The 25,077-nt window shown below is 56.1% G+C and overlaps 3 protein-coding genes across 12 annotated transcripts in view; all 3 read left to right on the top strand.

The window, feature by feature from the left end:
• SMARCA4 (SWI/SNF related, matrix associated, actin dependent regulator of chromatin, subfamily a, member 4) overlaps window positions 1–16,030 on the top strand; it is a 25,187-nt gene extending 9,157 nt beyond the window's left edge. For 3 of the 9 annotated variants that reach the window (XM_057387046.1, XM_057387049.1, XM_057387045.1), the window contains 25 exons: window positions 35–85; window positions 309–439; window positions 727–784; window positions 1,365–1,483; window positions 2,078–2,228; window positions 2,697–2,860; window positions 2,971–3,037; window positions 3,297–3,407; window positions 4,015–4,257; window positions 4,758–4,871; window positions 5,109–5,216; window positions 5,658–5,744; window positions 6,153–6,199; window positions 6,388–6,554; window positions 7,891–8,054; window positions 9,446–9,673; window positions 9,882–9,968; window positions 11,542–11,619; window positions 12,843–13,061; window positions 13,563–13,813; window positions 14,000–14,108; window positions 14,191–14,292; window positions 14,476–14,608; window positions 14,779–14,918; window positions 15,392–16,029. In XM_057387046.1, coding sequence (XP_057243029.1) covers window positions 35–85; window positions 309–439; window positions 727–784; window positions 1,365–1,483; window positions 2,078–2,228; window positions 2,697–2,860; window positions 2,971–3,037; window positions 3,297–3,407; window positions 4,015–4,257; window positions 4,758–4,871; window positions 5,109–5,216; window positions 5,658–5,744; window positions 6,153–6,199; window positions 6,388–6,554; window positions 7,891–8,054; window positions 9,446–9,673; window positions 9,882–9,968; window positions 11,542–11,619; window positions 12,843–13,061; window positions 13,563–13,813; window positions 14,000–14,108; window positions 14,191–14,292; window positions 14,476–14,608; window positions 14,779–14,918; window positions 15,392–15,424 — 3,162 coding nt within the window. In that variant the 3' untranslated portion in view covers window positions 15,425–16,029. Of the gene's footprint in view, window positions 1–34; window positions 86–308; window positions 440–726; window positions 785–1,364; window positions 1,484–2,077; window positions 2,229–2,696; window positions 2,861–2,970; window positions 3,038–3,296; window positions 3,408–4,014; window positions 4,258–4,757; window positions 4,872–5,108; window positions 5,217–5,657; window positions 5,745–6,152; window positions 6,200–6,387; window positions 6,555–7,890; window positions 8,055–9,445; window positions 9,674–9,881; window positions 9,969–11,541; window positions 11,620–12,842; window positions 13,062–13,562; window positions 13,814–13,999; window positions 14,109–14,190; window positions 14,293–14,475; window positions 14,609–14,778; window positions 14,919–15,391 lie in introns of all 9 variants that reach the window. The other 6 variants (XM_057387054.1, XM_057387051.1, XM_057387052.1 and 3 more) reach the window with 4 other exon arrangements.
• Window positions 16,031–16,483: 453 nt separating this feature from the next.
• On the top strand, window positions 16,484–24,217 carry LOC130586278 (low-density lipoprotein receptor-like). Of its 2 annotated transcripts, none has more exons than XM_057387044.1 (15): window positions 16,484–16,975; window positions 18,166–18,546; window positions 18,804–18,929; window positions 19,276–19,398; window positions 19,903–20,025; window positions 20,512–20,677; window positions 21,029–21,247; window positions 21,462–21,580; window positions 21,825–21,964; window positions 22,174–22,318; window positions 22,518–22,661; window positions 22,748–22,810; window positions 22,885–22,959; window positions 23,435–23,580; window positions 23,723–24,217. In XM_057387044.1, exons 1-15 carry the CDS (start codon window positions 16,708–16,710, stop codon window positions 23,750–23,752), a joined length of 2,268 nt encoding a protein of 755 aa, XP_057243027.1. In that variant the 5' UTR covers window positions 16,484–16,707; the 3' UTR covers window positions 23,753–24,217. The 2 variants fall into 2 exon arrangements, with proteins under 2 accessions (XP_057243027.1, XP_057243026.1); XM_057387043.1 differs by having other exon boundaries at window positions 16,486–16,975; window positions 23,720–24,217.
• Window positions 24,218–24,450: 233 nt separating this feature from the next.
• The window catches only part of KHSRP (KH-type splicing regulatory protein), a 9,889-nt gene continuing 9,262 nt past the window's right edge, over window positions 24,451–25,077 (top strand). The window contains exon 1 of the mRNA XM_057387022.1: window positions 24,451–24,481. Coding sequence (XP_057243005.1) covers window positions 24,451–24,481 — 31 coding nt within the window. The remainder of the gene's footprint in view (window positions 24,482–25,077) is intronic.

The following is a 25,077-nucleotide window of genomic DNA, read 5'->3' as shown; positions in this document are numbered from 1 at the left end:
TTTCCCTTCTCCTCCTGCCCCATTGCTCCTGCAGAAGGCAGAGAACAGCGAGGGACAGACTCCGGCCATTGGCCCGGATGGAGAAGTGAGTCAGGCTCATCGCACAGATCCTGAGATGGGTGGGAAGGGGCCACAGGGATCATCCCACTCCAGCCTACCGTGGGTAGGGAGCACAGGCCATGTCCCACCGGGTCTCTCAGGATCCTTCCTCCTCCCTTTCCCCCCACTCTTCCCAGCAGGTTGTGGGGGGAGGGGTTGGGCTCCAGTCTGTTGAATTCCCAATCCTGATCCATCGGCTCCTGCCGCAGCCGCTGGACGAGACGAGCCAGATGAGCGACCTCCCAGTGAAGGTGATCCATGTGGAGAGTGGGAAGATCCTCACTGGCACTGATGCACCCAAGGCCGGGCAGCTCGAGGCCTGGCTGGAGATGAACCCTGGGTATGCTGGGAATACTGGGAATGCCACAACTGGAAATACCAGAGCAGGGAATGATGAAGCTGGGAGGAAATGGGGTACTGAGATTGGTGGGGCTGGCAACGGGAAACTGGGAATACTGGAGCTAGGCATGCTGGAGTCAGAATGGGAGTAGAGGAATGGGAATGAGGAGCTAAGATTGCTGACCCAGGAGGAAATCATAGGCTGGGAATGCAGGCAGGCAACAGGGAGCTGGGAACGCCAGAGCCAAATTCCATTTGGAATTCCCTGTTGTCCTTTTTTCCTCCAAGGTACGAGGTGGCTCCACGCTCCGACAGCGAGGAGAGCGGCTCTGAGGAGGAGGAGGAGGTGAGAGGGGTCCCACCACATTCCTGCCAGGGCTATTCTGGGAAGGACAGAAAAGAACTGAGCTCAGCAACAGCTGTTTAGCAGCTAAAAAATAAGTGATAGAATTGAATGAAACGGGAGGATAAAACATATTGAAATGAGACAAGATATTAATATAACCTGGAATAAAACTGTAGGGTAAAATGGGACAGAACTATAGGATAGAGTGGAATATAATTAATTCTAATGGAATAAAGAAATGAGAAAAAAGTGTTAAAGAGCTGGATAAACTGAGATGTAAAAATGGAACAATATAGTGGGATCAAATAGAATCTCTGTGTTGAACAAGCACTGGGCAACCCGGAGCACTTAGAAATCCCCTTTGGGAGAGCCAGGTTTTCATCTCATCAGACGTGGCTCCTTGGCCATTCCAAAGGGAACAGCAGGATCCTGTGGGAGTCTCCCGTGGCTCCTTGGCCATTCCAAAGGGAACAGCAGGATCCTGTGGGAGTCTCACGTCTCTCTGTGAGCTTCGGGTGGGAAGCGGTGGGTGTTTCCCAGGAGGGTGTTCCCAGGGCTGGAATTCCTGGGAATCCTGCAGGAGGAGGAAGAGGAGCAGCCCCAGCCAGCACAGCCGGCTCTGCCTGTGGAGGAGAAGAAGAAGATTCCGGATCCAGACAGCGATGATGTCTCTGAAGTGGACGCCCGACACATCATTGAGTGAGCGCTTCCCTCCATCTTCCCATTTTCTTCTTTAGCCTTCCCATTCCCAACCGCTTCCCTGCCCCAGGGGGTGGGTCCCATGAGCACCTTCCCCCAAGCAAATTTTTCTGAAAAGAGCCTTAACAGGTCCTTTGAAGAGAGCCTTAACATGTGTTTATCTGGAAATGCATTGGGAAACCACCCTATGCTGGACTGACAATGCTTCTCAGGAATTCCCCAACAGCATCATCCTTCAAACCTTCCTTTTTTCACCCCAGGAATTTGAATTGTCTCCCTTTTTCCTCCTTTTTTCCCCACTTTTGCCCATGAAGAACAGGAATCTCTGCCCCCGCATCCATGTTTTTCCCCCCAGGAACACCCTCCCTGTTATTCCTGATTTTTTGCCCCATTTCTCCCTCTGGTTACTCATTTTTCCCCTGAGTTTCCCTTTTTACCCCTGTTTATCCCATATTTTTCCCCAGGCCCTTCCCCTCACTCRTTATCCCACTTTTTCCCCCATTTCCCTCTCTCACCCCACTTATCCTCCCCATACTCCCTCCCACCACATTCCCTGATGTGCTGTGACATGTTTTATCCTGGTTTTCTGGGCAGGAACGCCAAGCAGGACGTGGATGACGAGTACGGCGTGTCACAGGCGCTGGCGCGGGGGCTCCAGTCCTATTATGCCGTGGCTCACGCTGTGACCGAGCGCGTGGACAAGCAGTCGGCCCTGATGGTCAATGGCGTCCTCAAGCAGTACCAGGTCTGGGAATGTTGGGGATACGGGGATGCCGGGGGAGGTAAGGGAGGGCGTGGTGGGATAAGGGGATAGGGAGCTGGATCCAGCGTGGTATGAAGACCTGTGGTGGGATAACGGCTGTGGCAGGATAAGGAACCGGAGCTGGTGCGGGATAAGGCATCAGAGCCAGGAAGGAATGAGCAGGAGAGGGATAATGAGTTTGAAGTGGTGTGGGATAATAAACTGGAATGGTGTGTGATAATGAGCAAGAGCGGGATAACGAGGTGGAGTTGGAGCAGCATAATGAGCTGGATTCGCTCCCTTCAAAAAGCCAAACCTATAACATCCCATCTGAATGCAYGGAATATGCCAATTCCTGCAACTGACTCTGAATAGCTAACCCGGTCTCATTAATGGCTGATTTGCATCGGCCCAGGGGGGTATGGGACCACTCTCCCACCTCCATTCCCACCCCCACATGCATTCCTGCAGATCAAAGGCCTGGAATGGCTCGTGTCCCTGTACAACAACAACCTCAATGGGATCCTGGCGGATGAGATGGGATTGGGGAAAACCATCCAGACCATCGCCCTCATCACATACCTCATGGAGCATAAACGGATCAATGGCCCCTTCCTCATCATTGTCCCACTGTCGTAAGTGCTGGAGCACCTGGAGAATCCCGCCCAGCCCACCCACCTCCAGCCCCCCCACCTCCAGCCCCACATTCCCAGACTCCCACTCTTTCCGTGTCTTTTTCCCCCAGGACTTTGTCCAACTGGGCCTACGAGTTTGACAAATGGGCTCCTTCCGTGGTCAAGGTCTCCTACAAGGTAAGTGCCACATTCTTTGGATTCCAGCTTCCCTTTTCCTCTTCCCACTCTGTTGCCATTATCCTGAGGAAACTGCACTTGCATCCCAGAACCAAATCCACAAAAATTCATGAAATCACATTTTTGGTTGTTCCACGGCAGCAGGAACCCCCAAACCTCCTCACTTGGCTGTCTCCTGTGGATAACAGCCCCTCCCACCCCCTCTTCTCCTGGGAATTCCTTCCTGGCTTGACATTCACGGTTGGAATTCTCCCTCCAGGGCTCTCCGGCGGCGCGACGCGCCTTTGTCCCGCAGCTCCGTAGTGGAAAATTCAACGTCTTGCTCACAACGTACGAGTACATCATCAAGGACAAGCACATCTTGGCCAAGGTGAGGCCAGGAAGCACTGCACCCGGAGATTTTCCCAATCTCACTGTGCTCACGCGTGCTGCAAACATGAAAATCCCTGCCTTTTTTATCCTCAATTCCTGTTTTTTTTATTATTTCCTGAAGTCTCCACAGGAGCTGCTCCCCCTTGGCAGTCAAAGCTGAGGTGGAATTTCTGCTCTGGCTCCTAGCTTTTGGTGACATGTCCCATGACCCAGCAGATGTGTGGTTCCTTTTTCATGGAGAAATTCCCTGGATTATTAATAGGATCCGTACAAGACCCTTGTTGCCAAGGGGTTCAGATCCATAGCTCCGGGGGGAGGATAAGTGGGATGGAGCAGTTATGCGAATAGAACAGCACTCTGATAATGCTTCAAATCACAAATTTTGGGATTGAGGGGTTAGGGCTCARTGGAGCTGGGATTGACCATCCTGGCAGGGATCCTCTGGATTCCAGTCCTGGTGTGGATCTCTCCTGGTGTGAGGGGGGATACTCCTGGCATATTGCACTCTTAGAGCCTTTTTGCTGCATCACGCTGCCTTCGCGGGCTATTCCAGGCACGTTCGCACCCGCCTGGTTCCAGCATCCCTGTACTTCCCGCTCCCACAGATCCGCTGGAAATATATGATCGTGGATGAGGGGCACCGGATGAAGAACCACCACTGCAAACTGACACAGGTGCTCAACACCCACTATGTGGCCCCACGGCGGCTGCTCCTCACCGGGACCCCTCTCCAGAACAAGCTCCCAGAGCTCTGGGCGCTCCTCAACTTCCTGCTCCCGACCATCTTCAAGAGCTGCAGCACCTTCGAGCAGTGGTTCAACGCACCCTTCGCCATGACTGGGGAGAAGGTGYGGGAAAGGGGAAATGCGGGACTGGGTGGGGGCTGCCAGCAGGGGTGATGGGTTTGGAGTTGATGTTAATGGATAGGGAGGGCTTGAAAGTGTCCCTGGAGCTCTGAGATGTGGACCARTGTCTTTGACGGATCTAGAGAAGTTGGAAGGTGGCTATGGAACCATGGGACGTGGTGTCACCATTCATGGGTCCAGAGGGAATGGAATTGACTCGGGAGCTGTGGGATGTGGCTCAGGGTCTCAATCAAGGCCTCTGCTCCCTTCTCTGAGTGACAATTCCCTGCCTGTCTCCATCCTGGGTTGCACCCATGGAGCTTCATCCCACTCCGAACTCGCTGTTGCATCGAGCAGGCAGTTGCATTRATGCCGCTAGGAATTGAGGGTCAGGGGGTTGTAGGAGCAGAGAGACATAATGTTTTTGGGATGTTCGGGGTCCATCTGGTGCTACTTCTGGTGACARTTCTCCTTTTCTGGTGATGATTCTCTTGCCTGGCCAGGTGGACCTGAACGAGGARGAGACGATCCTCATCATCCGCCGCCTCCACAAGGTGCTCCGGCCCTTCCTGCTCCGCCGCCTCAAGAAGGAGGTGGAAGCTCAGCTTCCGGAAAAGGTGACACTGAGGGGTGCCCCCACCTTCCCCATCCTGGGATATGTCTGGGGGTCTATCCTGCTCTTACCCATCCTGGGATGTGCACGTGGAGCTTCATCCCACTCTGGAGTCATTGCTGGGTTGGGTTGAACAGGTGGTTGGGTTGATCCCTCTTGGAACTGGGGGTTTCCCAGAGCAGAAGGACCCGTGTCCAGGGTTCCGAGAGGCTGGGTGTAACTCCCTACTGGGTCCTGGCAGGTGGAGTACGTGATCAAGTGTGACATGTCGGCGCTGCAGCGAGTCTTGTACCGGCACATGCAGGCCAAGGGCGTCCTCCTCACTGATGGCTCCGAAAAGGACAAGAAGGTCTGGATTTGGGAATCGGTGCTGGGAATGCTGAGAGGGGGTGGGTTTGCCTCCATTGTGGGGTGGGCTGAGCTTGGACACCCACAATGTGTTTGGGTGATCCATGGAGACTTCTCAAAGCCTTCAGCAGGTCTGTGAAGAGAGTAAAACCACAAAATAATTGGAAAGAGACGCTATGATCTCAACTAAAAACTGGAGGTGCGAAATTCCCTGTTTTCAAGTACCATTCCACCCAAACAGCCAGGGATGAATAGCCTCAGCATGAGGGGACTTCGAGGTTTCTTAAAACCTTGCATTTATTTTAATGTCTCAAAGTCCCTTTTTTGGGACTGTGAACTGTCAGTCGATGCTCCCAAACATTCCTGGGAATGCTGGACTGGCCGATAAAGATGGAATCCAGCATTAACCTGGGTTTTTAACCTCCTGGATGGTTCCCGGCAGGGGAAAGGTGGCACGAAGACGCTGATGAACACGATCATGCAGCTGCGCAAGATCTGCAACCACCCCTACATGTTCCAGCACATTGAGGTGGGGCCGACGTGGAAATGGGGATAAATCCAGGGGATGAACTCAAGCAGGCAAACACCCAACAGGGTTAAACGCAGCAAAGCCAGGGATGAACCAAAAAAAGGGATAAACCCAACGGGGATAAACCCGACAAAGCCGGGGATGAACCAAAACCACGGATAACCCCGATGGGGATAAACCCAATGGGAATAAACTGAAACAGGGCTCAACCCAACAAGGATGAACCAAAGTGGGGCATCGGGCCCACCCACCATCCATCACTCTCTTTTCCACGCAGACCTATTCATTCCCTCATCAGCTTCCCAAGGGAGCTGGGGAGGGAGCAGGGCTTGGCACTTCTGGTGCAGCTGCAGATTTTTTGAGTCAGTCTGTGCTGGTTTCTGACACCGTTTCTCTTCCCGATTTCAGGAATCCTTCTCGGAGCACTTGGGGTTCACAGGCGGGATCGTGCAGGGGTGAGTCAGGAATTTTGGGATTACCAGTGGAAAAACTTGTGAATTTACAAACTGAAAGGGTTTTTTAGGGTGGAGGATGAGCCACCCTCATCCCAGGGAGCCAGATGATTCCATCAAGGGGGAAACACCACAATTTTGGCCTCGAATCCTTGTTTTCTTCTGACCATGCCTGTTTTTATCCATCCCAGGCTGGATTTATACCGTGCCTCTGGGAAGTTCGAACTCCTGGACCGGATCCTGCCTAAGCTCCGGGCCACCAACCACAAGGTGCTGCTTTTCTGCCAGATGACCTCCCTGATGACCATCATGGAGGACTACTTTGCTTACCGCGGCTTCAAATACCTCAGGCTGGATGGTGAGTGCCCTTGGGGGCCTGGGGGGGGTCAGTGGTGCTCCCAGGAGTGGGGGGGGGACAGTGGGTGCCCTGGTTAAGGTGGAGCTCAAGATCAAGACATCCAGAAAGATACCAAGATATAAGAAAATTAAGATACTGAACTGGACAGAAAGCTATTGAGTAATATCAAGATACAAAAATACAGAATTATCAAGATAGAAAGATAAATCTCCAAGTAAAGGTGTAAAGATACTGAAATAAATGTGAAGATATTGAGGTAAGTCTCAGTGTGTCAAAACAGATATCAAGGGAGAAATTAGGATAACRTAAGATGTATATCTTGGTATCTAGATCGTACGATCAATATCGAGACAATGATATTGAGACATTGATAGCAAGGTTTATATACCTAGATCAACTTCAAAGGTATCAAGATTTGTATCAAGATTTCAAATATTGATATCTCGGTATCTACATTGCAAGGTCAATATCAAGACATTGAGACCAACATTGAGATAGCAAGATTTTTATCAAGATTAATATCAAGATCAATATYTTGATACGTAGATTTTCATGAGATACCAATAGATGGATATCAAGGTTTGTATCGAGGTCTGCATTAAAGATATTAAGGCTTATGTCAAGACTAATATTAAGTTACCAGATATTGTTTTAAGAATTTTTTAAGGATTGATATCAAGATATCAAAGATTTTATTAAGATATCAAAAATCAATATCGAGTTCTAGAAGACTGATGTCAAGATGTCAAATAACRATATCAAGATGTCAAAGCTAGATATTGAGTTATAGTGTCCTCATCACCTGCTGCTGTTTAATCTGTTTATTCAGCTGATCTCCTGATTAATCCTGGGATCCCCTTATGTTGGGGGAGCACCTTGGAGACTCGAATGTGATTAAAATAAATATGGATTACTTTGTTGGACTGCGAGGTCAAGTCGGAACAGGATGGGCTTTAGGGTCCCTTCCAACCCAAAATGTTCCATGATTCTAGAATAAACATGAACTCTGGGGTTCATTAGTTGAACTCTGGGGTTTGAGCACAAAATGTGACCCACGGCCACCACATATCCCTGGTAATGGCCCCAAAATGGCCTCAACGCTGCCGTAATTCCGGCTGCTACAATTCTGACTTCTGGGAGACCTCCTGCCCCACCCCAGAGCAGGATCTGTCCCTTTTCCCCTCCTTTTTCCAATTTTTCTACCAAAATCAGCCCAACCTTTCACAGGACAAAAGGTCTCCCCATTCTCAATGAAACCACCCTTCAGACCCCCCCCCACCAGCATCCCCGGCTTCGGTGCCGGGGAAGCAGGAGTGACACCCATCTGGGATTCCAGGGACCACGAAGGCAGAGGACCGGGGGATGTTGCTGAAGACTTTCAACGAGCCAGGCTCTGAGTATTTCATCTTTCTGCTGAGCACACGGGCCGGGGGGCTGGGCCTCAACCTCCAGTCAGCTGACACTGTCATCATCTTCGACAGTGACTGGAATCCGCACCAGGTACGGCTGGACCTGCCAGATCTGTGGAATCAAAAACTGACTGAAAAATCAACTGTAAAATTGGCCCATTGATGCAAAAAACCAACCCAAACCCCAACCCATTAACCTGAAAATCTATCCAAAACCCAACTGACCGACCCAAAAAACAACTGACCRACCCAAAAAACAACCCAAAATGCAACTGATTGACACAAAACCCGAATGACTAATCCAAAACCAACCAGTCAACCTAAAAACCAACTGACTGACCCAAAGTCCAACTGACCCCAGATCAACTGACTGACCCCAAAACCCAACCAACTGACCTAGAATTCAAATGCAAAAACCAACCAACGTAAAAATAAATGATCCAACCCAAAACTGACTGACCMAAAACCCACCAACCAATGTGAAACCAGCTGACTCGAAACCCAATGAACTAGCCCCAAAACCAACTGACCCAAAGAGGAGCCACAGGGTTGGAATTCCATCATTGTCTGAGACCCACCAGTGCCATCCTGGAGAGCCACACCTAGATCCCAGTGCTGTGGCGGGGTTTTCCCTGCAATCTCTGTCTCCGAAGGAAGGAGCAACCAGTGATCCCATTCTGCAATTCACATAATCATTTGAGATTGCTGGGGGCAAATTCCATGTATTTGAGGATAAAAGTGGGGTTTTTGGGATCTCTCATCTAATGCTGCTCCTTCCCACAGGAATCCTGGTGATCCCGTTACCCAAATTCCCATAATCCTTGGGGATCCCTGAACTCCTCATCATGCATCCCCATGGTTTATTTGAGGTTAAAAACAAGTTTTTTTTTGCACCTCGTGGCAACTTTGGCCATTTCCTCCAGGACCTACATGGCCCTAACCAAATTCCCATAACGCTTTGGGATCTTCAAGAGCCCTGGGTGCGCATCCCATGGTTTCCCCATTAAGGCTAATTATTGGCACCTCTTAGCCAATGCTGCCCCTTCCCATGGGACCTCCATAATTTCATTACTGAATCCYTGTGACCCGTGGGGATTCCTGAGCTCCCTCAGGGCTCATCCCACATCTTTCCCATGAATTTTGAGGACAAAAGCAGGGGTTTTGGGACACTCTTCGAACACTTGCCMTGTTCCACAGGATTTAAATAGTCCTGGTGATCCCACTGTTACATCTTCATCGTCCTCAGGAACCCCTGTGGACTTTGAGGACAAAAGGGGGATTTTTGGGACCCTCTTGCAACACTTGTCCTGTCCCACATGACTTACATAGTCTTGGTGATCCCATTGCCACATCCGAGTCATCCTTGGGAATCCCAGGGGATTGGGAGTACCCTCAGGCCTTGTCCCATATCTCCCCCCATGGATTTTGAGGACAAAAGTGGTGTTTTTGGGAGCCCAGTGCTATCGCTGCCCCCTCCCCCAGGACCTGCAGGCCCAGGACCGGGCCCACCGCATCGGGCAGCAGAACGAGGTCCGTGTGCTCCGGCTCTGCACTGTCAACAGTGTGGAGGAGAAGATCCTGGCGGCTGCCAAGTACAAGCTCAACGTGGACCAGAAGGTGATCCAGGCCGGAATGTTCGACCAGAAATCCTCCAGCCACGAGCGCCGGGCATTCCTTCAGGCCATCCTGGAGCACGAGGAGCAGGATGAGGTGAGGGCTAGAATGGAGTTTTTGTGGGAATTAAGGGATCAGAAGCCAGACAAAAGAGAAGGAGGAAAAAAGAGGAGGAAAAAAAAACAAACAAACCAACCCCAGATCAGGAGCATGGCGGCTTGTTTGGAATTTTTTGGGAGTAGCGTCGGGAACAAAGGCGCCGGATTGACAGCCCTGGAGACTGAATCCCTGTGTTTATCCACAGAGCAGACAGAGCGCGGGCAGTGGCAGCTTCCCCCACGCTGCCTCCTCCCTGTGCCTGGGCGCTGAGTCGGAGGAAGCACCTCTAAAGGTGAGCGGGGTCGTTCAGTCTCCACTGCCCATTCAATCCTCCCGCCAGCATCGCCCGGCACTGCCGGCACCGCCGCGCCACAGGCAGGGAACGGCCCGCAAGGAGGCACAGCTGGTCAGGGAGGGACAGACCCAGAAACGGGCTGGGAAGAGCAAGAAATGAGATAGGAATTGCTTGGAAGTCCCAAAAATGAGATTAAAGTGGTGTGGAAACAGCCGAGTGTGAGTTAGAAATGGCCTGAAAGTGCCAAAAGCGAGATTAAAGTGGCCTGAAAGTGCCAAAAATGAAATTAAAGTGGCCTGAAAGAGCTGGAAATGAGATTTAAATGGCCTGAAACAGCCAAAAGTGAGTTAGGACTGGCCTGACAATGCCACAAATGAAATGGTGATAGTGTGAAAGTGCCAAAAATGAGATTTAAATGGCCTGAAAAAGCCAAAAATTAATTAGAACTGTCCTGAAAGTGCCAAAAATAAAATTAAAATGGCTTGACAGTGACAAAACTGAGGAAAAAGCAGCCTGAAAACAGCAAAAAATGTCTTTAAGACTGGTCTGAAAGTGTCAGAAGAGAGATAAAACAAGCCCAAAAGTCCTAGAAATAAGTTAGAACTGAACGTAAAACAGCACAAAATGAGTTAAAATGAGTCTGAAAGTGCCGAAAGGGAGGAAAAATGGCCTGAAAGTTCCAAAAGTGAGTTAAAACCTACCTGAAAGTACCTGAAAGTTTTTTTTTTTTTTAAATCCTCACCTGAAAGTGAGTTTAAAATGGCCTGAAAGTGCCAAAAGTGAGACAAACTGGCCTGAAAACAACCAAAAATGAGTTTAAAATGGCCAGAAGGTGCCAAAGGTAAGACAAACTGGCCCAAAACCAGCCAAAATGAGCTAAAGACAGCACGGAAAGAACTATAAAAGACTTTAAAACGGCCTGAATAGAGCCAAAAAGAAGAAACTGCCTCAAAGCCAAAATGAGCTGAAAGCAAAAATGAATAAAAATGCCTGAAAATGAGACAACTTTAAAAAGAAAATCACACCGAAGCCCCCCCAAAATGAACTAAAAACCGCCTAAAACAACCCTGAAAACAGCAAAAAGTGAGTTGAAACCACTCAAAGATGAGGGAAAACAACGCAGAAACATCGAAAAGAACAGCAAAAAAATGTCCCMATCTGAGCTAGAACCACCCTGAAAYCAGCTGAAGTACTAAAACATGAGCAAATAGACATTAAAATGCCCCAAAATGAGCAAAAACAGAGAAATGGCCCAAAAACAAGCAAAATACACTGAAACCACCCAAAAAATAAGAGAGAACACACTGGAACGCCCCCCAAAAATGAGCAAATCAACACTAGCATCACCAAAAAAAAAGAGCAAAAACACACTGAAACCACCCAAAAATGAGCAATACGAGCCTGAAGTGCCCCAAAATGGGGTCAAATGACAGCRAACGATCCAAAGGGGAGCACAAGGCCCCCAAACCCTGAGAAAAGTCCCCGATGCGTGGGAAGCCTATGAGCGTCGGGGGGGCCATGCCGGAGGCACCGGGACAGCAGCTGAACCCCTGGATTTGGGTTTTCCCAGGAGGAAGACGAGGTGCCCGATGACGAGACAGTGAATCAGATGATCGCCCGGCATGAGGAGGAGTTCGACCTGTTCATGGTGAGAAAGAGGAGGAGGGGGAGAGGGAGGAGGGATAGGACGGGGGGGGAGGGGGAGAGGAGGAATATGTCATGAGGAAGAAGAGAAAGGAGAGAGGGAACAAGGAGAGGAGGAGGAGAAAAGGAAGCTCTTGCAAGGAGGAGGAAGGAGTGAAGGAGGCGGGGAGGAGGAGGAAGATCCTGAGGAGGAGCGAGATGACACAAGGAGGAAAAAGTGGGGGAGGAAGAAGAGAGCAAGAGACAAGGAGGATCCCCAAAGCAAGAGGAGGAGAAAGGACAGGAGGAAGAGGAGTAGGGCAAGGACTTTGGGCTCTCCATGAGGGAGAAAATAAAATGGGGGGGGAGAGCAGGGTGGGGAATTGAGCTGGCCATGAGCAGGACAAGTAAGGAGAAAAGGGGGAGGGAGAAGAGGGAGAGGATGAAGGAGGAGGAGGATGATGGAGGGGGGGAATCTCCTAGCTCCAGTACGGGATAAGCTCAGGAGCCCCAGGAAGAGAAGGAGACATGGCTGGGAGTGTAGAAAAAACCCTTTTCCCATCCAAAATTTCCATAGCCCAGAGAAGCGGGGGGATGAAAAGTGAGAGATTGTCCCAGCACAGGAGCCTTGCAGTGCTGGCAACATTCCCGGTTTGGGGAACCCCTCAGGGACCTTGTCCCACTGGGTGGGGAATGTCCATCCCCAGAATGCCAGCAATCCGGGACTTGATTGGAGGAGTCAGGCCAGTGGCTCCCAGAACATCCCCAATTCCCAAAACTCTCCCAGTTCCCAAAACAGCCCCAAATCTCAAAACTCCCTGTTACCCAAACTCTTTTCAGTTCCCAAAACTCCCCCCGATGCTTCAACTATGCAGCCTGTACTGCTTCCAGAATACCTCTGGGAGTTCCCAAATCACTCCCAGTTCCTGAAACTCCCCTAGCTCCTGGTGTAGTTCCTCCAGCTCCCAATTCCCAGTTCACGTTGTGGTTCCTGCAGTTCCCAAACTGGCCCCAGTTCCCAAAACTCCTGCAGTTCCCAGAGTGGCTCCTTCAATTCCCAGTTTCAGTTCCTGAAGTTCCTCCAGTTCCCAAAGAAGGCTCTAGGTGTAGGTCCTCCATCCCTGTCCAGCAGCATCCCATCACATTCCATCTCCCCTTGAATCCCTCCAATCCCCTGAAAACCCCCTTTGGTTCCATCCCTCATCTCTATCCCAAGTCTGACCCCTGTGACGGTTCTTTCTCTGGCAGCGCATGGACCTGGACCGGCGGCGTGAGGAGGCGCGAAATCCCAAGCGGAAGCCGCGGTTAATGGAGGAGGACGAGCTCCCATCCTGGATCCTGAAGGACGATGCCGAGGTAGAGCGGCTGACCTGCGAGGAAGAGGAGGAGAAGATGTTCGGCCGTGGCTCCCGGCACCGCAAGGAAGTGGATTACAGTGATTCTCTCACGGAGAAACAATGGCTCAAGGTATTCTCTGAGTGGATCTGCCTGGAAGGCTGGGAATGTGCCTGTGGGGGCTGGGAAAGGGTCATAGTCTTGGAGAATTTCCAGGGTTCCTGAAAAAGTGTCCAAAGGGCCTGGAAAAGGCCCATGGGATGTGGAAAAACACTCAAGGGTCCTGGGAAAATGTCCACAAGTCCCAGGAAAACACCAGTGGGGCTGGGAAAACAYCCACAGGTCCCCAAAAATGCCCACAAGTCCCAGGAAAAGGCCCACAGATCCCAGAAAACACTTGTGAGGCCCAGAAAGTTACACCWGATGCCAGAAGATGCCTGTGGGTCCTGGAAAAGGCCCACAGATCTCAGAAAAACATCTCCAGGGTCCCGAGAAGTGGGACTCCCAATGTGTCTGAGAGCCATGATCCCTTTGGTAATACCCATTTTTCCAAGACTCCACCAATCTTTGTGGGCCTGCCCATCCCCATTGGGATTCCCCAATCCCAAGGATCCTCATCGCTGTTTACTGCAGGCTATCGAGGAGGGGACGCTGGAGGAGATCGAGGAGGAAGTCCGGCAGAAGAAATCCTCTCGAAAGCGGAAACGGGAGCCTGAGGGTCCTGCGGGGCCCCCTCCGAGTGCCCGAAACCGGGACAAGGATGAGGAGAGCCGGAAGCAGAAGAAACGGGGACGGCCCCCCGCAGAAAAACTGTCCCCAAATCCGCCCCCACTCACACGGAAAATGCGGAAAATTGTCGATGCTGTCATCAAGTACAAGGACAGGTGAGGGGGGCCACGTGCTGCTGGGAAGTGATGTTCCCATGGGTGACACAATGTGGCTCAGAGGGGATGGGATGGGATGGGATGGGATGGGATGGGATGGGATGGGATGGGATGGGATGGGATGGGATGGGATGGGATGGATAAGGATGAGGAAGACCACCCCTCACTCCCATTTTCCCCCTGCAGCAGCAGCGGGCGGCAGCTGAGTGAGGTTTTCATCCAACTCCCATCCCGCAAGGAGCTGCCAGAATACTACGAGCTCATCCGGAAGCCTGTGGACTTCAAGAAAATCAAGGTACTAAAATCTGCTGAGATGTGTCGGGATCCAATGGAATCTGCTCCCTGGGCCCCCTCCTCATCCCTTTTCCCACCCCTAGGAGCGAATCCGGAACCACAAGTACCGGAGCCTCAACGACTTAGAGAAGGATGTGATGCTTCTGTGCCAGAACGCCCAGACCTTCAACCTGGAGGGGTCCCTGGTACAGAAAACGGGGAAAGAGCCCCCAGCATGACTAGGAATGCCCTGGAATGGCAGCTGGGAAGGGCTGGAAATGGCCAAAAATGGCCTGGAATAGCTTGGAATAACAGCCGTAATGGCTCGGGATGGCCTGGTGTAATCGGGAATATCCAGGAATTACCTGGAATGCCCTGTTTCCCCCCAGATCTACGAGGATTCCATTGTGCTTCAGTCAGTGTTCACCAGCGTCCGGCAGAAGGTGGAAAAGGAGGAGGAAAGTGATGGAGAGGAGAGCGAGGAGGAGGAGGAGGGAGAAGAAGAAGGATCAGAGTCTGAGGGTGGGTGTTGGGATGAATGTGATGGGATTGGAATGGGAGGGGATTGGATTGCGATGGGATGGATGAGGTTGGGAGAGGATGGGACTGGGAGGGGATGGGATGGAATGGAATGGATGGCGTGAATGGGATGGAGGGTCAGGATCATTTGGAGGGTCTGGATCCCCCCTCAGCCCGCTCGGTGAAGGTGAAGATCCGTCTGGGCCGGAAGGAGAAGGTTCCAGAGCGCGGGAAGGGCCGGCGCCGGGGTGGGCGGGGGGGACGCCCCAAACCCCTCCTGAGCGACGACGAGAGCGACGACGAGCAGGAAGAGGTGAGGGAATCTGGGAATGGCACTGAATCATGGAGAGAGCCTGGACCGTGGTAGTCACCCTTGATCCTGAGAGAATCCCAAATACTGGGAGTGTACCTAAATCCACTGAGTGACATCAGATTCTTCACCATAACCCCAAATTCTGGGCTGAATTACCCAAATGCCAGGATCCTGGCAGTGATCCCAAAACTGTCATCCAAACCTCCAGTCTTTAGAGTGACCCCAGACTCTGAGAGTGACCCTGAATCTCATTCTGACCTTCAAATCCTGGGTTGAACTACCCCAAATCCTTTATCGTGACCCCAGATGTTGGGCGTAACCCCAGCTCTTGAGCTGAACTCCGAAGTGCCTCATCTCATTTCCAAATCCTGTGAAGCCCCCAAATCTATGGCTTGACCCCCAAACCCTACCCTGAGCCCACCAAATTCTTCATCCTGGCCACCAGTTCCTCACGCCTTTTCCCCCCTTTTCAGGATCGCTCTGGCAGTGGCACTGAGGACGACTGACCCCATCATTCCACAGCTCCAGAATCCCCCCCAGAACCCCAAAACCCCCACCCCCATTGTTCCTTGTAGCTCCGATAGCAGCGACGCCGGAATTCCCAAAATCCTGAAAATCCCAAAAAAAACACGTCCAACCTCGTACATATTTATATCAGAACCAGCACTGCCGCAGCCACCAGAGCTCCTTGATAATCCAGGATGTGGGTGGTTCTGGATTGTCCTGGATGGACCATCTGGGCTCATCCCAGGTTCTGTGAGATGGTCCCAAGTTGTCCCTGATTCAGATTGTACCAAGTTGTCCTAGACTGTCCTAGATGGTCCTGGATTGTCCAGGGTGATCCAGACCATCCTGGGTGGTCTTGTATTCTCCTGGATAATCTGGGATTAGCCCAGGTTGTCCTAGGATTGTCTTGGATCATCCCAGCCTGTCCTGAGTGGTCCCAATCTGGGTCATCCTGGGTGGTTCCAGGTTGTCTCGGACCAGCTCCATGCCCTGGGATCCTCCTGGCTGATCCCACCCCCTGTGCTGTCGCTGTCACTGGATTCCCAGCAGTCAATAATTAATTAATAAATTAATCCAACAGGAGTGGAGTTGCCTCCGSGGGGGACAACTGGGGAGGGATCTGGAGCAGAATTGGGGGGTGCCAGAGGAGTCTCGGGGGGAGGTGTTGTTGGGCTGACTCTGGGGATTGGGGGGTTTCTCTGGGCGCACTGGGGGGTCCCTGGGGTGAGCCGGAGGGGGGTGCGGGGTTCGTGCCCCCCCATCCTGCTCCAACCCCCCCGAGGAATCACCTCCAGTGGAAATTCCATTATTAATCCCACGGGGAAAGAAGGAAAACATTTAAAAAGGGGTTCTTGGATGGGGGGGGGGCAGGGGTAGGAAAAGGAACCCTTTTCTGCTTTTCTCTCCTTTCACGGCTTTTTTCCCTTGATCCGGCTTTCTCTCTCTCCCTCCCAATTTTCCTCTATCTCGGTTTCCCTCCATTTATCTTTTTTTCTCCCTACATCCCGGTTTTCCAGTCGCCCCCGGTGTCTGCCTCTCTCCCGATCCCGGCTTTTCGTCCGTCCCTCCWGCTTTTCCCTCCCTCATTCCCGGTTTTCCCGCCCCACCCTCCGCCTTTTTGAACTCCCCGAGCTCCTCCCCCTGCCCGTTAAATGGGGCCCGACGGGACGCGCGGCCACGGGCAGGGGCGCCGGCAACACTGGGGCGGACCGGGATTAACTCTGGGACGAATCGGGACCGGCACTAAACGCCCGTATCCCTCTAAGCCCCGGCTCTGCTCACGATGGGCGCCAGGACACGAACCCCGAGTGGGAAAAGTGGGGTAGAGCCCAGGACAGAGTCCGGGATCAGCGGAAAGGAGCCGGGAAACAGCGGAACAGGACCKGGCAGCACCGGGATAAAAGCGGGAACAGCCGGGAGTGGATATGGGACTATCAGGGTGGGCTCTGGAACCACCGGCAGGATACCGGGAAGAACCGGGACTGGCTCCGGGACACCCGTGATCCTCCTGCTGCTTCTGGGAGCGGCGGCGGCGACGACACCGAGTGCAGGTGGGGGACTTTGGGGGTGCGGAGGAGGTCGACGAGGGCGCGGGGAGCCCCCGCACGCCCAGACCCGGAGCGGGGTTGCGGGGTTGCGGGGCGGTGGGAAAGGGGGTGAAAGAAATCGGGGAGAGGGGGGCGGGGAGAGGGGTGGGAAAATAGTGAAGGGAACCGGGGAGGCAAGGGGGTCGCCCCCAGACACACGATTGGTCCCCACCAAAGCGGGGACGCCACCCCTCCCTATGGGGGTCTCCCACGGGTGGGTGGAAGGTTTTTTTTTGAGCTCCCGCCGTGACCCCCCAACACCCCCACAGTCACCGCGGATCCCCACGTGTTACCCCCCGCCCCACGGGAGGGGCGGCCCCGCCTCCGCCGCCTCTGCGGGACCAATCAGCGCGCGCGACCCGCCTCGCCCCGCGACGGACACGATTCCCATTGGCTGAGTCCAGACTGGCCACCCGCGGGGGCGGTGCCTGCACCAGCCAATCAGAGAGCGGCGCGCGGGGAGGGTGCGCCTGGGTGGGGCGGGGGAGAACAGGGAGCCCCCGAAATGGGGCTAAAACATCCACAAATGGGACCGACCCCCTCTGAAATGGGAGAAACTAGGAACCCCAAAAAGGTAATCGAGACCCCAAAAACGGAACTACAACTCCCTAAAATGCAACCGGAACCTCCACAAATGGGACCAGAACACCCTCAAAGTGGGGTCAAACCCCTTCAAAATGGGATTGGAACCTTCATAATTGGATCGGAACCCTCAAAATGGTAATAATGGTAGAACCCGCCATATGGTGGAACCCACCAAAATGGGGCTAAAATCCCCCAAAACGGGACAGGACACCGTAAAATGGGGCCGGAACCTCGGAAGTGATTCTGGCATCCCTGAAAATGGGACCGGRACCCCCAAAATGGATCCCCCCGGACTGACACCCCACCGTTACCCTGGGCTGGGAATTTCCCCGGGGACACCCCGAGTTCGGGGAGAGTTTGGAGGATGTTTTTTGGGGGGAGGGAAAGCTGAGAGAGTCTCTGGAGGATTTTGGGGTCTCTGGGAAGGGGGGGTGAGGACCCGGGTGGGGGTGTTTAAGGAACCCAGGGGATATTTTGGCAGCTTGGAGGTATTTTGGGCGTTTCTTGGGATATTTCGTGTTCATTTCAGAGGTATTTTGGGGAAGCCTAACTGGATTTCCTCCCTCCAGTGCCTCCCCCGTGCCTCCCGGACCAGCTGCGCTGCGGGGACGGCTCGTGCCTGTCGCGATCCTTTGCCTGCGATGAGGAGCTCGACTGCCCCGACGGGGTGGACGAGCTGGGCTGCGCCCCCCCGCCCTCGCCGCCCCCCTGCGCCCCCTCCTTCTTCCGCTGTCGCGACGGGAGTTGTGTCCCGCGGCTCTGGCGCTGCGACGGCGAACGTGACTGTCGCGACGGGGACGACGAGGAGCCCGAACTGTGCGGGACCCCGCGGCCCCCCCGCGCCTGCCCCTCCCTGCAGTTCCCTTGCGGGTCTGGCGAATGCGTCCACGGGCGGTGGCGCTGCGATGGGATCCCCGACTGTCTCGACAGCTCCGATGAGGAGGGGTGTGGTGCGTGCCCTGGGAGGGAGTGGGATAGGATGGCATGGGGTGGGCTAGAATGCACTGGGAGGGCATACTGGGATGGACTGGGAGGGGTCCACGGGCAGTGGCGCTGCGTCAGGACCTGCTAATGCCGCGACAGCTSCGAYGAGGAGGGGTGTGGTGCGTACGATTGGAGGGCACTGGGCGGGACTGGGATGGACTGGGAGGGACTGGGATCTCGGGGGAAACGTCGCTGCTCCGTTGACCCCTCTGTGCCCCCCCAGCCGCACCCCCCCCGTGTCCCCCTGGGCAGCTCCGCTGTCGCGACGGGCGCTGCATCCCCGGGGCCCGGGGCTGTGATGGGACCCCCGACTGTCGTGACGGCGACGATGAAGAGGAGTGTCCTGACGGTACCGGCCGAGGGCGCTGGGGGAAGTTTGAAGGGGACTGGGGGAGAATCAGGCAGGGTTTGGGGGTATTTTAGGGGGCTCAGAAGGGTTTGGAGTCAAGGGGAGTCTGAGGGCTTTTGATGGGGGGTCTGGGGGGTTTGAGGGGAGTGAGGGCATTTGGGGGGATTTGAGGGAGTCTGGGAGGGCTTGCGGGATTTACGAGGGGTTGGGGGACTTTGGGGGGTTTGAGAGAAAGAATGTGGGGAAGGTTCAGTGGGTGTTTCAGGGACCTTGGGGGGTTGGAGGGGGAATTTTGGGGGTGTTTCACAGGTATCTCGGTCTCTGATGCTGCCCCTGTGCTCCCCAGCCCCATCGTGTTCGCCCCCGCACCTGTTCCGCTGCCGCTCGGGCGAGTGTATCGCGATAGGGCACGTCTGCGATGGGCGGCGCCATTGTCGCGACTGGTCCGACGAGCCACTCAAGGAGTGCGGTGAGGGGAGGCCCAAAAATCGCCCCAGGAGACCCTGAATACCACACACCCCCGAAAAAAAACCCACTGCAGATGCCCTGAAAACCCCAAATCCCTCCAGACAGCCACACTCACCCACCAGGCCCCCCAAAATTCACTGAAACCCCTGAAAGAAAATCGAATCCTCCCTGTATCTCCAAGCCCCCCTCCAACTCGTTCCAACACCCTAAAACCCTCTCAAGACCTTCTTCAAACCCTCCCAAAACATCCCCCTCAAAAATCCTCCAACCCCCTCCATATCCCCGCAAACCCCCTAAATGCCACCACAAAAAAACCCCAAAACCCCCTCTGCAGCCCCCCATAATCCCCCAACACCCCATAAACCCCCTGGCCCAGTCTCACCACCCAACTCCCCCCAACCACCACTTTTACACCCCCTGGCTCCTCCTCCACGGGACTTGGGGAGCCTTGGTCCCTTTTGGGGGAGATGATTTTGGGAAGTCTGACTCTCCTGTGCCCCTCCAGGGGTAAACGAGTGCCTGGTGGGGCGGGGGGGCTGCTCCCATGGCTGCCGGGACCTGCGGGTGGGCTTCGAGTGCACGTGCCCCCCTGGCTTCAGCCTGGACCCTGACAAGCGGACGTGCCATGGTGCGTGAGACCCCCCAAAATACCTCAACCCTTCTTCCCCAAAACACCCCAAACCCTCCCTGGGATACTGCATGGGACCCCTGCCTGGCACTCACAAATCTGCCCTGGGGGGTTGTAGGGCTCCCCAAGAGGAAAATGGAGATCCTGGGGGAATTTGGGGGGGGGGGGGGGGCCCGGGGGGGGGGGGGGGGGGGGGGGGGGGGGGGGGGGGGGGGGGGGGGGGGGGGGGGGGGGGGGGGGGGGGGGGTCCCAGGGGAGTGGGGGGTCCGTGGGGGGCTTTGGAGGAGTCCCAAAGGGATGTGAGGGGTCAGAGGTGGGGTGGATCAGGGGGTTCTGAGGGGCATCAAGGGGAGTTTGGGATTCTTGGGGGATTTGGGAATGTCAGAGGTTTGGGGGGCTGTATGGGGACKTTTAGGGTCCATGGGGGGTGATTTGGGGGGCTTGAGGGGTTTCTCTGCAAGGGGGTTACCCTGGTGCCCCTTCTAGGCCCCCCCGGGACCCTGCTGGTGAGCACCCGGCACCAGGTGCTGGCACTAGGGGGCCCTGAACCCCAAATCCTGCGGGGGCCCCTCAAGCACGCAACCGCACTGGACGTCAGCGTCGAGGCAGGGTCCCTGTTCTGGGGGGATCCCAGCGAGGGGCTCATCTACAGGTGAGGGACCCCCAGTGATCCCCTGGGACATTCCCAAATCCCTCTGGGACCCCCCAAACACCCCCAGGATCCCTCCCTGGGACCCTCAATGGCCCCTGGAGACTCCCTGGGACCTCCCCAATGCGCCCCTCCCACAATACACCCAAGAGTCCCATTAATGACCCCCCCAGTCCTCCCCAGTGACCCTCAATCCTTCCCAATTCACCCCAATATCCTCAATGTCCCTTCAGTTCCTCCTAGGACCCTCAGTTCCCCCCGCCAGTCTCTCTCAATGTCCCCCCAGCTCCCCCCAGGATCCCCCAATTCCCCCAATGCCCCCAGTTCCTCCCGCTGACCCCCAGCGCCCCCTAGAGGCCCCCTGGCTGCAGGGCCGGCGGTGCCGCTGGGGGCGGCCCCAGGCCCGGGATCCCCGGCCGGGATCGCCCTGGACTGGATCCATCAGCTCCTGTACTGGACCGAGCCCGGCTCCGGCCGCGTGGCTGTCACCGACGCCTCGGGGACCCGCCACCGGACCCTGCACCGGGACCCCCGGACACGGCCCTGGGGGGTGGTCGTGGACCCCCTGAACGGGTATGGGTTGGGGTGGGGTGGGGAGGGACACGGGGACATGGAGGGAGACAGGGGAATGTGGGGCAACACGGAGGGTGACCGGGGGCCAGGGCTTTGGGGACTCGGGAGGGTGACAGTGATGTGGGATGAGATGGACAAGAGGGCTGTGGGGAGCACAGGGGAGGTGTGGGGGAAAGGAGGTGCTGGTGGCACTGGTGACACAGGTGTCCCCCAGGTACCTGTACTGGTCGGACTGGGGGTCCCACCCCAACATCGCCCGGGAGGCCCAGGATGGGGGTCCCCCTGAGCCCCTGGTGACCGAGGATGTGGAGCGGCCCCAGGGGCTGGCCCTGGGTGAGCGTCCAACACCTGTCCCCAGATGTGTCCCCACACCAGAGCCATGACCCCAGACCATGTCCCCCAGACCCCTCTGACCGCACACCCAAGATTCTGCCATGCCTCCCTGATCTTCCAGTGCCTGTGCTGGCTGTCCCCATGTGTCTCCATCCCTGTGTCCCCCATGACCCCGATGTCCCCCCAGTGTTCCCCTGACCCCTCCGAGCCCCTCGATGCCCCCCTGACCCCCCCATGCCCCCAGACCAGTCCTCCCAGCGCCTGTACTGGGCCGACGGCCGCCTCCACACCGTGTCCAGCGTGGCCCTGGATGGGAGCGGCCGCCGGACGCACCTGAGGGACGCCCAGCACCTGGCACAGCCCCTTGGCCTCGCCGTCTTCCAGGTGAGACCCCCGGAACCCCCACAGGATCCCCCCACCATGTCCCCCCTTCCATCCTTTCCTGTCCCCTTCCCCTTTGACCATCACTGTGTCCCCCAGACCCCCCCCCATTGTCTCCTCCCAATGCCCACTCTGAAAGCCCCCCATTTCTCCCCCAACCCCCAATGTTCCCCTCCTGTGCCCCCTGACCTCGCCATGTCCCCCTTCACCAGGACTGGGCTTTCTGGACCAATCCCCCCCGGGGGTCCCTGGTGGCCGTGCAGCTCCGTGTGGGCCCCGCTGCCCCCCAGGTGGTGGCCCAGGAGCTTTTCAGCCCCGAGGCCGTCGTGGTGCTGCACCCAGGGAGGCAGCCAGCAGGTAAAACTCAAAAAAACTACCCCAGAATACCCCTGGAACCCCAAAAACATCGAAACCCACCTGAACCACAGAGAACCACTCCAAAAACATCCTCTAGGGAATCCCCAAAACAACCCAGGGACCCCTGAGACACCACAGGGACTGCTAAATTCCCCCAGGGACCCCTTAGACTCCCCCTGACCTGTACCTCACCCCCCAGGCCCCAACCGCTGTGAGGGTCCCGGAGATCTCTGCTCTTTCCTGTGCCTCCCCTCCCCTGCCCGCGGCCCTGGCTCCSCCCGGTTCAGCTGCGCCTGCCCCGATGGGGAGAACTTGGACAGTGATGGACACACCTGTGTCACAGGTAACCCCCTGAAACCCCCCCAAAAGCCCTCTGAGATCACCCCCCAGGCTCCCCTGTGCCCAGGTGACCTTCCCATGTCCCCCCAGAGCACCCCGGGACCCTGGAGCCCCTCACTCGGAACTTCAGCAGGATGGGAAACACCTCGACAGGTAATGGCTGTGCCCCTCTGCCACACCCAGGGGCCACAGCCACTGGCCACACCCTGACCGCTGCCGTCCCGCAGGTGACCTCAGGGTGCCAGGGAGGCCCGAGGGGGCCCAGCCAGGGCTGACGGCACTCGGAATCATGCTGCCCCTCGGTACGGCCATGCTTGGGGGGAGGGGAAAATGGGGGGGAGAGTTCAGGGGGAAAATGGAGGGTATCCCAAAGAAAGGGGGCCGGAAATGGGGGGTCAGGATAGGTTGTGTCCCTAAAAAGGGCAGGGGGACTCCAAAGGGCAGGGGGACTCCAAAGTGGGAACAGGTAGTTTCAAAACAAGAGGTGCTAAAAATGGAAGGCTTGGGGATGAGGGTCCCAAAACGGGGTGGAGGCAAAATCTGAGGGGGTCCAGAGGGAGGATTTTCAAAGGTAGGTGGTCCCAAAGGGGGGGGGGGGGTGCCCAAAGCGGGGGTCTCGTTTGTGGAGGAGCCACAATGTGACCCAGCTGGTTGGTCCCGTTGGGACCAGGCCATGGGGGTTCCCAGACTTTGGAGGGGAAGTCTTGGATTTTGGGGGTCACTTGTTGGGGGCGTCTTAGTTTTGGGGAAGCTCCATGATCCCCCCATACCCCCCAGGGCTGGTGCTGTGCCTGGGGCTGGTGGCCAGAGCGCTGTGGCAGGGCTGGCGCCGGCGCAGCACCAACAGCATCAGCTTCACCAACGCCGCCTTCCGGAAAGGCCTTGGAGACCCCTTGGATGGCGGGGGACTCGGGGACCCCCTGGTGAGTGAAAGGGGGTCTGGGGGCAATTGAAAACCCCCTGGAGAGTGGGGTGGGGTTGTGGGGGGCTGAGAGGGGGGCTTCTGGGCCAGGAGGGGGTTCAGGTAGCACCCCACCACTGACCCCACATTTCCTCCTCTAGCAGCCACTGACATCAGAGGAGGAGGAGCCCTGAGGATGTGGAGAAGCCGAGAGTCCCCCAGAGACACCCGGGGAGCCACAGGACTGAGAGCAGGGCTGGGAGCACACCTGGGAACACCTGTGTGCACGTGGACACACCTGGATAGACAGCTGGACACACCTGAGCACAGCGGGGAACACAGCTGGGCACACCTGTGCACACCTGGACACAGCTGCAAATAGCTCTGTACGCTCTGTCGTGGCTGTAGACACAGCTGGGAACAGCAGCACACACCGGGACATGGCTGTGCACAGCCATACTTGGCTGCAGACACAGCTGGACATACTTGTGCACAGCTCTCCGTGACTGTGTGCACCTGTCCAGGTGCCCCAAGTGACCCCTTGGGCGGTTTTTTGGGGTTTTTTAAAATACTGTGAATCCCCCAAACTGAGGCCTTGGGGATTGGGCGGGGCCTGGGGGAGCCCGCCCCTTGCCCCCCAATAAACTTTTATTTATTGACCTGTCCGAGGCCAAACTGGGGAAACTAGGAGCGCCTGGGCGGGGCACAGGGCGAGGCACGGGGAGGGGCCGGGGAGCGATCGGGCTGGAGCGCCGCAGCCTCAGCCSCAGCCCCRGCCCCCGCCCGGCCCCTCCGGCGCCRCCGCTGAGGCAGCGCCGTTTCCCTCCGAAATCGCCGCTCCAACATCATTGGGCACCGGGCGCGCAGCGACGCAAGCCATTGGCTGGGCGACATGTCAATCAAGGCTCCTCCCCTCCTCCATGGTGATTGGCCGCATCGTTTCCCGCCGCCGATTGATTCCCACGCCTATCATTCTAACAGAGCTCCGCCCCTCCACGCCGCTAATTGCGGTGCGCGAAAGCTCTGCCCGTGCTCCATTGGCTGCGCTGGCCGTCAGTCACGGTCCTTTTCCAATCGCTGCGCGGCGCGGGAGACAGGCGAGGTCACTGCGCTCTGTTGGTCGGAGTCAATGTCAATCACTCTTCGCCCCGCCCTTTCCCTGACTTCCGCTTCCTCACCCAATCGTGGCTTCTCGCTGGGCCGCCCAAGCGCCGCGCGCGGCGTGAGTGGCTGCGCACCCCGCAGTCCCGCCCACGCGCGGCGGCCAATCTGCGCACTCCCATTGGCCCGGCCTGACGCCACTCACGCCGACCCGACTCAATCGMGGTGCCCTGGAACTTTCCCGTCTCCCATTGGTCGCTGCGCGCTGCCCGCCGCCGCTGAGTGGTCGAGAGCACCGTCACTCAGAGCGTCCCGGCGCAGCGATTGGCCGCACGGCGCCGGTGCAGGCGGGGCTCCCCGCCGCGCTCCCAGCGTGCCCCGCGCGGCCCGAGGCGAGCGCGGCCCGTGCCCGTCGCCG

Source organism: Malurus melanocephalus, unplaced genomic scaffold (assembly GCF_030028575.1).
Source record: "Malurus melanocephalus ecotype Western Australia unplaced genomic scaffold, MMel_1.1 scaffold_1118, whole genome shotgun sequence".
Taxonomy (NCBI): Eukaryota; Metazoa; Chordata; class Aves; order Passeriformes; family Maluridae; genus Malurus; species Malurus melanocephalus.
Note: the sequence above shows the minus strand (reverse complement) of the source record. Positions and strands in the feature narration are given on the sequence as shown.